Raw genomic sequence first — 12,458 nt, 5'->3', positions numbered from 1 at the left:
CTACAACATGCCTAAATCTTCCAATACTTCATTCCTCCGCACGTTGTCCACATCCAAAATCCATTGACAAACATAATGCTCCCTAACTTGTTGTAGTTCTTCCTGCAAACACAATAATGCACAAAACATTAATCCAATGCAACATTTGTATCAAAGATGCACAACATAGAAGTGGGACCTTAGGCAAAATAAGTGGGTACCTGGGTGACAGTTTTTGCTCACCACGACTAACTACGTCCACCACTATGATTTTGGGGTGGCTTGTTTGTTTTCCCTCATTTTATCTACTTCTAAGTAATCTGGGAGCACTCATGTTAACATTTTTTCAACATATTCGTGCCACATAAAACAACATTTTCAAACACTCATGCTACACGAACAGAAATGGTACCTTAGGCAATATAAGTGGGTACCTGGGTGCCAGTTTTTGCACACCAAGACCACCTACGTCCATCACTCTCATTTTGGGGTGGCTTGTTTGTTTTCCCTCATTTTATCTACTTCTAAGTAATCTGGGAACAATTTCTTAACATTTTTTCAACATATTTGTGCCACATAAAACAACATTTTCTAACACTAATGGCACAGGAACAGAACTGGTACCTTAGGCAAAATAAGTGGGTACCTGGGTGCCAGTTTTTGCACACCAAGGCCAACTACGTCCATCACTCTCATTTTGGGGTGTCTTGTTTGTTTACCCTCATTTTATCTACTTCTAAGTAATCTGGGAACAATTTCTTAACATTTTTTCAACATATTCGTGCCACATAAAACAACATTTTCTAACACTAATGGCACAGGAACAGAACTGGTACCTTAGGCAAAATAAGTGGGTACCTGGGTGCCAGTTTTTGCACACCAAGGCCAACTACGTCCATCACTCTCATTTTGGGGTGTCTTGTTTGTTTACCCTCATTTTATCTACTTCTAAGTAATCTGGGAACAATTTCTTAACATTTTTTTAACATATTCGTGCCACATAAAACAACATTTTCTAACACTAATGGCACAGGAACAGAACTGGTACCTTAGGCAAAATAAGTGGGTACCTGGGTGCCAGTTTTTGCACACCAAGGCCAACTACGTCCATCACTCTCATTTTGGTGTGGCTTGTTTGTTTTCCCTCATTTTATCTACTTCTAAGTAATCTGGGAACAATTTCTTAACATTTTTTTAACATATTCGTGCCACATAAAACAACATTTTCTAACACTTAGGGTACAGGAACAGAACTGGTACCTTAGGCAAAATAAGTGGGTACCTGGGTGCCAGTTTTTGCACACCAAGGCCAACTACGTCCATCACTCTCATTTTGGTGTGGCTTGTTTGTTTTCCCTCATTTCAGCTACTTCTAAGTAGTTTCGGAACAAATCTTAACATTTTATTAACAAAATCGTCTCGCATAAAAATACATTCTCTAGGACCCTTGGTTCACCAACATTACTGCTACCAAAGCCGAATGAAGTGGGTTATTGGGTTGAAGTTTTTTGACAGTAAGGCCAACGCAATCCATGACTACCAATCGAACAGAATTACAGCAACAATGTAAGATTAACCAAAGAACTTGTATAAAAATGAGAAAGAGAACAACATCCACTTGGGAGACGTTTCATACATAACCAAATCAAATCCAAAAACAACATCATCCATGTATTCAACATTCATTGCACTGACAAATCAAAAAGAAACCAACCTTCAGTGAAGACCACGTGTGGCGGTTGGAACAGAGACGATTGCCTAAGGTGTGGGTGGGACTGACAACCCGAAAAACCCCTCTTTTTGGTCCACCGAACAGCCCAAACTCCAGCGAGACTCCGGCGAACCTCCCGCGGCACTCCAGCGGCACTCCGGGACAGGGACGGAACCACCTGGGACGAAGCGACACCTTCAACGCCTCCCTAGGTCGTTGGACCGGAACGGAGGAAACACGATGTCGTGTTCGCGTCGAGCGCTCCACGTCGGAGTTGCGGCGCCGTCAAACGGAACGGGCTGGAGGCGTTCGGTCTCTCCGACACGGCCTTCAACAGTGAACGGCGGCACTCCGGCAAGGACTCGGTCTCTCTCTCTCCCTCGTGAACCCTTTCTCCAACTCTCTCGTCTCTCTGTCTAGGTCACAGCATTCGTCCCCAATGTTCGCGCCGCTTCTCTCTCTACGAAGTTCGAATATCATTTCAAATTTGAAACGCACACCCTAAACTGCCCGTGCCCGTCCCTCGCCACGTCACAATTGAAGCAGGTTTTCTCAAAATGCAGCAGCTTTTTCCCTTTAAAACGTGGACCGCTCAAACGCTGACACGTGTGCCATGTTCAAATGTTGTCAAATTTGGTTGTTCGAGTATCATTTTCCTTTAAACAATATAACATTCTAGAATCCAAGTTTCCTCCAAAGCTAGTTCATCACCGAAGCATGATTTGTTCGTTTAATAATCATTCTTACATATATAATAGCTCATATATTCCTTATCTGAACCGTGACCATAGCCTCCCTAGTTATTTGCTATAACTTATAAAACACTTTATTAATAAAATACAAACAGTTCATCTGCCAATTTCATCAGACATTAACCACAATTCCTATTATTTTCTAGAATTACATTATTAAAAAAAAACACAAACCACAACCCAAGCACCAAATTGTACCAATTTGCTTTCAATGCTATTAATCACTTGGACAAGTTATTTTATAGCAATAACCGCCACCATTATGAAATTATAAAGGATACAGTCGAATTAACATAAAAATATTTAAAGCTAGTACTCATTCTAACCAATTTCAATTCACTTTGAATTTATAATCAATCTGCTATTCTACAATATATCCATTCTTATTTCTAGTAGATTCTTGATTAGTTTAATGTATAGATTAAAACACAGTGACACACTTTCAGAATTCATAATTCCCACTTTCACATATATAACGCTTAATTACAATTCAAGCCAAGTTAGTTCCAAGATATTTCAAATGACTAGACTAGTTCCTAATCACCATCAATTCAAATATATTGCTATGCCACTCCACATTTCAGCAAAAGATAGACAAAGCAAACATTCATACCTTAATATTAACATATATTATACATTATCCTGCAGTGACCTTTTCAATTTCCAGAGTTTATTGCTTTTAGTTATTTAACACTCAAAGTTAATTCATTACAACCCCAACGTGTACCCCTTATTCTTTTTCCTAATCAAACAACACATAATACACTCATTTGCTTCCCTATTGAATGTATTTTGAAACAGATCATCACAATAAAATTCCCAGAACCCAATCTTAACTATTCATTTATCAATTTCTTTTACAGCAGAACCTTATATCAGAGTGTCATCATACATATAATCATACCATTCAATTCCCATCTTCAATTAAACAATGTAATCAATTATACATAGCATCCAGCGTATCGTAGTGAAGTTACACGTACTGCACCCACCAATTCCTTTTCTATTTATCCATAAATTTTAATTCCTAACCCTCATTCATAATACTCTTTTTATAAAACAGAATACACCATTTCAATCACAAAGAAAATCCCGTGGCAGTATAAATCCCAACATATAATCATCATAACTTTCCAGACCATAACATCTTTATTAACCAATTTCAAACTACAAACAGAAACCTTATTCTACTCATTCTTTTCAGAATATAGATATCCAATTAATATCAGTAAACTCATCCCTTCCAGACCCACAAACCATTTCCCAGTTTAAACATATTATAACCCAACAGGACCTATACAATTTTCCAACCAGAAATTTCTCATTTCACCTTTTAAGAAACAAAACCCAAATACCATTCGCTTTGCACATAACACCCAAAATTGATATGCTTCACCATCTTCGAACAAACAATTAAGAATTTAAATAACTCCCTATAACTTGTTCGATTTTCCCTTTACGGCAACCCTCGGCTCGAGTTTCATGTATCTCGCTCTCCCGCTCCTGCGTTTACTCTTTGACTCCCAATAACTCGTTCTCTCAGTGTCTCTCATTCATCACCGATTTCGATCGTCACAGAATGAGCATTTGGTACTCTCCCTCACGCAGCTCTTTCTCTCATGCCTTTGCCCCCTTAGTCTTCGAAGAATAAAAAAAGAAAGAGAAGGGAGAAAAGGGAAATGTCGAAAGAAAGAATAGAAGAAAGAAGGAATGAGCTTCTCCCTCGTGATTCTGTCTCTCACCCTTTGTTTACGGGCTTCGTAGCCTAAGCCCAAAAACTAAAACCGATGCTAAAAACATAAAACACAACAAATAACAAAAATAGGGTATTCCTCCCTCGACCACCACACTTTCTCCCTCCACCTCCCCAACTCCACGTCTTTTTCTAATTACAAAAATAATCTTTTCTAATTGCAAAAATAACTCTTTTTACTTTTGAATCCTAATTATTTACTTTAACCCTAAAACCTATCTTTCTACTCATTCTCACTTTTCACTCAGCCTCACCTCCCAACTCTATCAGATTTCCACCCCCAACTCCACATCCGTTCTTCTCATCTCCCATCTCTCCTCCATATTTGTTTTCTTGCTTCAGCGGTTCGGCGGTGCGGTGTGGTGTGGCGGTGCGGCGCGACAGTACGGCGGTGCAGCGGTGTGGCAGTGCGACGGTGTGACGGTGTGTGCGATGGTCAATAGATCATCACCCATGGATCTTATGATTATGAATTCCTATGATTATGGATCCTATTCAGATGATTGATTTCTAATAATTATTTACGAGAGAAATATCTGTTATGCATTTATTTACATTATCTAACCAGGATAAATTAGGTTTTAGGGAGATGGTACCTCATGTACAAATTCCTTGCAAGGCGACTTTGTTGGAAGAGAAAAGAATGATAGAGGGAATGATACGTTGGAGGAGGGAGTGAGAAAGAAAGTGAAATTTTGAGAGTGAGAGGGAGTGGAAAATTTTTGAGACGTTGGAGGAGAAAGTTTGTAAAAAATATTAAGTATAAATTTCTTAGGATTTAATAGCTTACTTGGTCTATATGTTAAGTGGTTTTTTTTTCAGTTTAATATCCAATTTTAAAAGTGAGTACATTAGGTCCTAAAGTTGTCAAAATTGTATGAATCAAGTCCCTTTCGTTAAATTGACAGAAACGGAGTTAACTCCCAGCTAATGTGGCGAAGGAATCTACATTTTTTCTCCTCTCTCCTATGTTTTTCCTGCACTGCCCCAGCTTTTTCTCTCTTTTCTATATCTTTATTATTTCAAGTTTTTTGTAATTTACTTATTGTGTCCTTAGCTTAGTCTTCTCAATTTTTTACAAGGACTTCTTTTGATCTTAGACAGAAATCCGCTACTGTTCTAGATCATTAAACTCATCGCCAATGGTTGTGTTGATGAGAAACAGATGGTAAGACACATTATGCTATAAAGCTACACAATTCTAAAGACAAAAAGCACAACTAGAGACATATCTAAACTCTTCTTTCTACAAACGTTCTTTTTCAAGTTCTTCCTCCAGCTCTCTCTGTAGAAGGTCCAGTTTCACGTCAGCAACAGTTTCAGATCTAGTTTCCTCTATTTTCTGTTTGTAAGCATCTACTTTTTTCTCACAATCTGATTCATACAAATACACATTTAAAAGCACAATATAGCAAAGAAAATCCACTCGTAGCAGAAAACATTGATAAGAACTACTCTATGTAAGTAATATAATTTCTAGCAAAATTCTAATACCATAATCTCGGCTGCAAAGTTAAGTATTTACGACTCAACGACCACAATTGTGGCTACATTTGTCCACAACTTCTCACAATATCAAGGAATAGAATGAAACCAAACTGCAATTTTAAACCTTTTGTAATAGTTAACAATTAACATACAAAGAATCCACTTCTACACATATGACTAGAAAATCTATCAAATCCAAAATCTTTTCTATGAGAGCGTTTAAAAAAGACTCGTTTGTAATCGGGAATATAGGTATAAAAAGTTTAATAGTAAATTTGCAACATCTGACATAGAGAGGTAACGAAAAGAGTCATACAATTGGTGATGGAAAAAAAGGGTATTGGCACAAACCTTGGAGGGACGAACAAACGTCTTGGTGGTGGGAATGGGAAGAGGAAGAGAGAGAGAGGTTTTGTTGGTGACAATATGAGAGGTGTTTGAGGTGACGCGGTTCCACCAATACCTTAACGAGATCGTCGGTGTAGGAGATCAGCTTCTCCACCTCCATGTTTCTTGAAGGTTCCGCCATCACTCTGCAAAACCCTATCCCCTTTCTCTTCTGAGACAAAATTGAAAATTGAAAATTGGTTGTTTGGGATTAAAACATGAGCACGGTGCACAAAGACATCACTCTGTTAGAATACAAAATTAAGGAAGTCACAGAAAGGAAGTCAACCTTTGCTGAAGTAAAAAGAGATTGACATTACTTGTTAATTTTGTCTCCAGACTTTGAGTTACACAAAAAATTGCCACAAGCTATATCATCTACCACTATTTAATAAAGAGAAAAAAAGTATTTTAATAAAGATATAAAAAAGAGAGAGAAAGTTGGGGCATTGTAGGAAAAGTAGAGGAGAGAGAAGTAAAAATGCAGAATTCTTCGCCACGTCAATTGGGAGTTAGCTCTGTTTCTGTCAATTTAACAGAAGAGACTTGATTTATACAATTTTTGACAACTTTGTGACCCAATGTATGTACTTTTAAAACTGGGTACTAAACTGAAAAAAAATCACTTAAATAGGGATTAAGTAAGCTTTTAAGTCATTCTTTAGAGGAAAGAAATATAACAAATAAGAAAAAGGAAAGGGAAAAAGGTATTATAATTTGACGAGTCTTCAAAAAAAATTAAAACCTCCACTGGTATTGTCATTTAGACAATCTAACAGCATAATCCTAAATCTTGGAGGTTTTTTATAACTTCTACAAAATAAATTCTCACTCTTTCTACAGGATACCATAAGGCTTGAGCAAGCCCAAAGCATGAAGCAAGCCCAAGAACACATTCCAGACAACATTCTAGAAACTATGACCTTTATTGACTGTTTTACTCATAATTTTCTCTAGAAAACTCCAAATGAGATGGTTTTTCTTTCGCTAGACTCAAAGGACTTTTAGTTAACTATAGACACGTATTTTCTAGTCCTTTGAGTAGATGTAGTTAAATTTTCAAACCAACCCATGTTCTCATGTTTGATGAAAAACAAATCCAATTGACAAGATAAGTTGGAAAAAAATAAGTGACCTAAAATAAAGACTTTTGTACATATTTACAAAGCTTCAAGAGAAAGGAAGAAAAATACTAATATACCCTTAAAAGAAGTAGTCTTTTGAAACCCTTATTCTTTTTCCATCCTCCTAGCCATAACTCTTGTTAGAGGTCCAATGCTTCCTCTAGATGGTCCTCCATCACAAAAGACCAATCTGCTTTAGAAATCATAAAACAGCTCCTCAAGCATAAGAAGTCTTATCTACTCATACGAACCACAAAAACAAGTTCACGGTATATCGTTAAGACCACTAATTAGTAGAGAGTCTTATAGAAGACACAAACGTCACATGCAACTACAACAATATCACACGCGCAAAGGAAGAAAAAATAGACCCAAAAAGAATAAAAAAATGAACTTACTCTATTTAAGAAACCAATTGGTCCAAATTGAAGAGCTCGACACTAGGATTAATCATATGCTCTCAGTTCTTCAATCAGACAAACAGAGGATGAAAACTCTTGGAGAGAAGTCAAAGAGCTCTAAAAAAGTAGTTTCTAGAGAGATAGTGTGTTTTAAAATATTTAAACTTGTTCGTAACTAATGGCAATCCTCATAGCTAGGTTGGGCCAAAACTAGAAGAATAAGCCATGGTGATGGTGTGTGGATGAATGTTTGCGGAATTTGGTGGGAGGGAGTTAAAGCTTTCGATTTTGATGATGTTTGATGATGATGGAAGTGGTGTTTGTGATGCTCTAAGAAAGGTTAGGCCAACTCTTAGAGAAAGGTGGCTAGAGGAGGCCACTTGAGTTCCTCTAGCTTAGGGTGACCTAATAAGAGTAATATGGCTCAAAATTGACAGTATAACAATACTCTAAATCAAAGGTGAATATAATATGGGAAGACACCTCTATTTATAGGTTAAGGTGTCTCCAAAATGTTTAAGCAAAACCCTAAAAACACAACCTTGACCTAACTTGGAGACAAAGGAAAAAATCCTCTCAAATAGGAGAAGGATATATGGCCATTACCTATGGAGAATCCTCTCCATTCCTAGAGTGACATGTGGCCACTAACCATGAGAAATCCTTTCCAATGTAAGCATGACACATGGCCACTTTCACATGGAAGGTCCCACACACCCTTGTCCACCAAGTTAGCTAGGTTAAAACATTTACCACATTGTCAACTTATGCCCATGGACATCCACTTGGTCAACATTCGACTTTGGCCATTTTTGACCCAAGTGGTCTAAAAACCTTACATTAATTGACCCAAAATACAAAGTCCAAATTAAATCCTATGCTACTTGGCCCATAATACAAAGCCCAAATAAATCATAGATTACTTAGCCCAAAATACAAGGTCCAATATTGTTACTCCTCTCAAAGATCCATGATGGCCCAAGATGGCCAAAGAAAGACCTCAACTCTTATTGAATGTTTTTTTCTATGGCTAAGGAGTATGTATAAAATCCCGTGCTTTAAAAATATATATTTTAAACTTATAACTTTTTTAATGTTTTAATCAAAATGTCTTGTGTTCATCTTGTTTTATTTTGACAATCAAATTGATTATTGACTACAAGAACTAACTCCTTTTTAAATAAAAACAAAACGAAATAGAAAAAATGTAAATGTAATGTTCTTATTCTAACTTTTTAATTTTAATATTTAAGAAAATTAAAAAAATGTGTTCTACTTTGTTAGCTTATTTATATATTTAATTTTTCTAACAAAAAAAAGCTAATATTCGCATGAAATATAAACTAAATTATTAATATATTTTTCATTTTTTTCTTAATTTGTCTACTTAAATGAATCAATTTTAATAAAGAAATAATATTTCATTACATCTTTCATAAAAATGAACAAGTTTTGAAATTTATATATTTTTATTTGCAAGTAAATTAAACTCTACTATATTTTTTACATGAACAACATTACTCGATTTTACATAAAATTGACACTTAATCTACTATATTTTTTACACGAACAACATTATTCGATTTTACATAAAATTAACACTTAATTAAATAAAAAATAAATATAAAATTTGAATTGAATACATTAGTGACATTATCATATAACACACACTGAAATTTGAGACATGATATTACCATTGTGATGTTATTAAATTGAATCGATTTAACACAAAATAACACTTAAATAAATAATAAAAATAAAACTTAAATAAATAACAAAAATAAAACTTAAATAAATAATTAAAGATTAGGTGATCAAACGGAATAAAAACTATAAATATAACAACTAAATTACTAATTTAACCTTATACAAAAGAACACTTATTTTTGGGATAGCAATGCAATGCTATTACTATTAAAAGAAGTTGACTTGAGTAGTGTGTCATTACCTCTTTGTTGAGGCACATATGTAAATATATTATTTTTCTATTTTGAAATAATAGTCTAATAAATATGGTAAAATTTTACATCAATCCACGAGCTTGAGGCGTTGCTTTTTAAAAAATTTCAGAATAATAGGTTATAGTTGTATCTATGTTTTGCCAAGGTGTGTGTTTATCACTGCTCTATTTATATTCATATTACATTGGTTGATATTTTTTGGTATTGTATTTAATCTGGTCATATCTTATCTTATGATGCGAATGTTGTGTGCTATTATCTTAACGATGTATCGAAATATTAAATGTATAGATCAAAACACGAGAATTGTAGAAAAAAAAATTATTAATAATAATTTATTTTTGAAGTTCATAAATAACTAAAATTAGACTAATCATCACACTTACCACCAGGTCCTCCAAATTGAAGCATATATCCACCAATGCCATGAACATTGCCGTAGTACCTAAGGTCATAACATCTAGGTTTGTCAACATACTTTTCTGTTTGATATCTTTTCGGTCCATACATTATTTACAGATAAAGGTCTTTATCAGGAAAATGTCCAGATCCCATTTGAGGGCTGCGAGAACCGTGAGGAGTTAATGTCCTTCCACCCCACCCTACTTTATCTGCCGAAGCCAAGTTAGAGAATAACTTTGCTGGAAAATATCCAACATCTTCACCACTTGTATGAACCCACCAGTTTTTGGTTTTTGTGTCCTTAAAATCCATGTACACAAAATTTTGTCAACAATATTACCTCACTTGCATGTATCATATAATATTACATAAAAAGTTTATGCGAAGATCATTACCATAGTTATATACTCAGTAGAATCAAAAACTGGTCCACCATAAGAAGATATATCTCCAGGTATTGCACCAAGAGAAAGTTGGGTACTGGTTTGAACAAAACCTGGACATCGAACATTGTAACATCCTGTCTTTTGAAAGTTGTCTCGCTGTATATTTTTTAACATCACATTAAATTTTGAAGAAATAAAATATTCATGTTTCTTCTTTTTTGACAGAAATGCTTCCAAAATTAATAAAAAAAATTATTCATGTGAAGCAAAATTGACTTCATGTTCATGTAGATATTCATACCGTCCATGATGCGTATAAATGAGTTTTATTGTCACTATACAAATCTAAACTCACCTGTATCAAAATGTGAGATTGCACACAAATAAACACAAATTAAATATATTTTTCATATAATATTTATAGGAAAAAAGGGTTTAATAATAAAATTAAGACTCACTTGCCATCCAAAACTGATTTTATTGTTAGAACTTATGGGTCCATTTTGAACCCACACATGAGAAAGAGACATTTGACCCTTAGTGATCGGTGGATTATAAACGCTGCTTCGTCCTCTAACGCCATAGTATGGACTAAAATTCGATGAAAGAGCTAATTCTGCAAGCTATAAAAGTACAAATTTAAGAATTAAACATGATGTAATTAACACAAATAAATCATGAAAATTTGAAATTTCGTTGAAAAAGAAACAACATACATGAACACCAGGAATGTCTCGAAGAAGAATACTATTATTTAATAATTGTTTTTCTCGAATGAGATCTTCTTTTGTTGTTCTCCGAATAGGAATAGACCCTTTAAGACATTGGACTTTTTCAAGGTTAAAATTAGGTTTGTTTGCTAAATTCTTCATACTTGATTTTTGAAAACTATGTTTTCTCTGCGAAACAATATAAATATATATTTAAATCACAAGCAATACAATAAAAAAATATTTAAAGTATGATGATATTAAGAAAAAACATATATACCTGTAACTTGTGATCCTTTAGTAATGGATGATCAAATGCTAGTTGTTTATAAATATCAATCCAATCAACAATGTCTCCATTTTTTGTCTTCAAAATTTAAAATACAGTACATAAAAGAAAGTTAGTGAATATAATGAGACTATATACAACAAAAGAATATATGTATATATAAAAGATATTAAAAGCTACATTAATAGTTTTGATAGGAGGCTTATTGATTAGCTTTAGTTGTCTTTCAAGCTCCAAATTTTCTTTGAGTGTATCTTGAAAACCATGAACTGGTATGCTAACACCACTTATCGCCAAACAAACAACAAGAAATGGATAGATCATTTTCTTTCAATATTGTCAATATTGTCAATTACTTACTGATACCTCACATAACCCACTAAAGATAAAATAATATCTTAAATTGAATTAAACGTTACTAGTTCAATTAAATTTATAGCTAAACATTCAATAGAATTAAATATTGCATTTATTATAGCATTAAATTGCTATAAACTAAATGAAATATTAAGTTCTAAAAAATTTAAAATACCAAAAGCTATTTAAATTGACACAGTTTTCAATGAAAAATGTTTTTATAAATCATTAAACGACAATAAAATTTAGACCAAACTAATTAGTAATGTTGACTAAATTGAACATTAAACTAAAATTTCTTGTTATATAAAATAGTCAATTATTAATAAAACAATTACAATTAGTTTGTGAATTAAAGTCTAAATTGGTCTCTAACAATTAGAGATGACAAAAATATTTTTGTTCACAGTATCCATAAATAAAATCTAGTGGTATTTGTGGATACTTATTATTCACATGTAGTGGGTGACGAATATTTTAATATATGTTTATAAACAGATTGATGTGAATTAAAATTATCCGTAAAAAATTAAAATTATTCGTAGAATTAAAACGGATCCGTATACTGACCAGATATCCATTACCTGTAAAAAATTAAAATTAAAATTTAATTTATATTTTATTAAATTTAATTTAATTAAAATAAAAATTAATTTATATTTTATTATGTTAGATTTAATTAAAATTAAATTTTAATTTATATTTAATTTAATTCATATTGTATTTTATATTTTTATTGTAGTTTTATGAAGATTTTA

At 33.6% G+C, this 12,458-nt stretch overlaps 1 protein-coding gene across 3 annotated transcripts; it reads right to left on the bottom strand.

Moving 5' to 3' along the window:
* Positions 1-9,862: 9,862 nt before the first annotated feature.
* LOC108340455 (uncharacterized) lies at positions 9,863-11,722 on the bottom strand. Of its 3 annotated transcripts, XM_017577855.2 has the most exons (7): positions 11,524-11,722; positions 11,335-11,421; positions 11,061-11,243; positions 10,803-10,967; positions 10,646-10,699; positions 10,354-10,500; positions 9,863-10,258 (listed from the first exon to the last, which is right to left on the bottom strand). In XM_017577855.2, the coding sequence occupies exons 1-7, from the start codon at positions 11,665-11,667 to the stop codon at positions 10,070-10,072; spliced, it is 969 nt and encodes a 322-aa protein (XP_017433344.1). In that variant the 5' UTR covers positions 11,668-11,722; the 3' UTR covers positions 9,863-10,069. The 3 variants fall into 3 exon arrangements, with proteins under 3 accessions (XP_017433344.1, XP_017433345.1, XP_017433346.1); XM_017577856.2 differs by lacking the exon at positions 10,646-10,699; XM_017577857.2 differs by lacking the exon at positions 11,061-11,243.
* Positions 11,723-12,458: the final 736 nt, after the last annotated feature.

The sequence above is a fragment of the Vigna angularis genome, chromosome 5 (assembly GCF_016808095.1).
Source record: "Vigna angularis cultivar LongXiaoDou No.4 chromosome 5, ASM1680809v1, whole genome shotgun sequence".
In the NCBI taxonomy this organism is placed as follows: domain Eukaryota; kingdom Viridiplantae; phylum Streptophyta; class Magnoliopsida; order Fabales; family Fabaceae; genus Vigna; species Vigna angularis.
The sequence above is the reverse complement of the archived record's forward strand: the minus strand, read 5'-3'. Positions and strand labels throughout refer to the sequence as shown.

What these genes read in the sequence shown, in the direction of transcription:
- LOC108340455 (XM_017577855.2), bottom strand. Translation starts at nt 11,667, where the DNA reads ATGATCTATCCATTTCTTGTTGTTTGTTTGGCGATAAGTGGTGTTAGC. An exon ending in TAAAGGATCACAAGTTACAG is followed by an intron (nt 11,244 to 11,334) that starts GTATATATGTTT and finishes ATTGTTTCGCAG; the next exon opens with AGAAAACATAGTTTTCAAAA. An exon ending in ATTTATACGCATCATGGACG is followed by an intron (nt 10,501 to 10,645) that starts GTATGAATATCT and finishes AAAAATATACAG; the next exon opens with CGAGACAACTTTCAAAAGAC.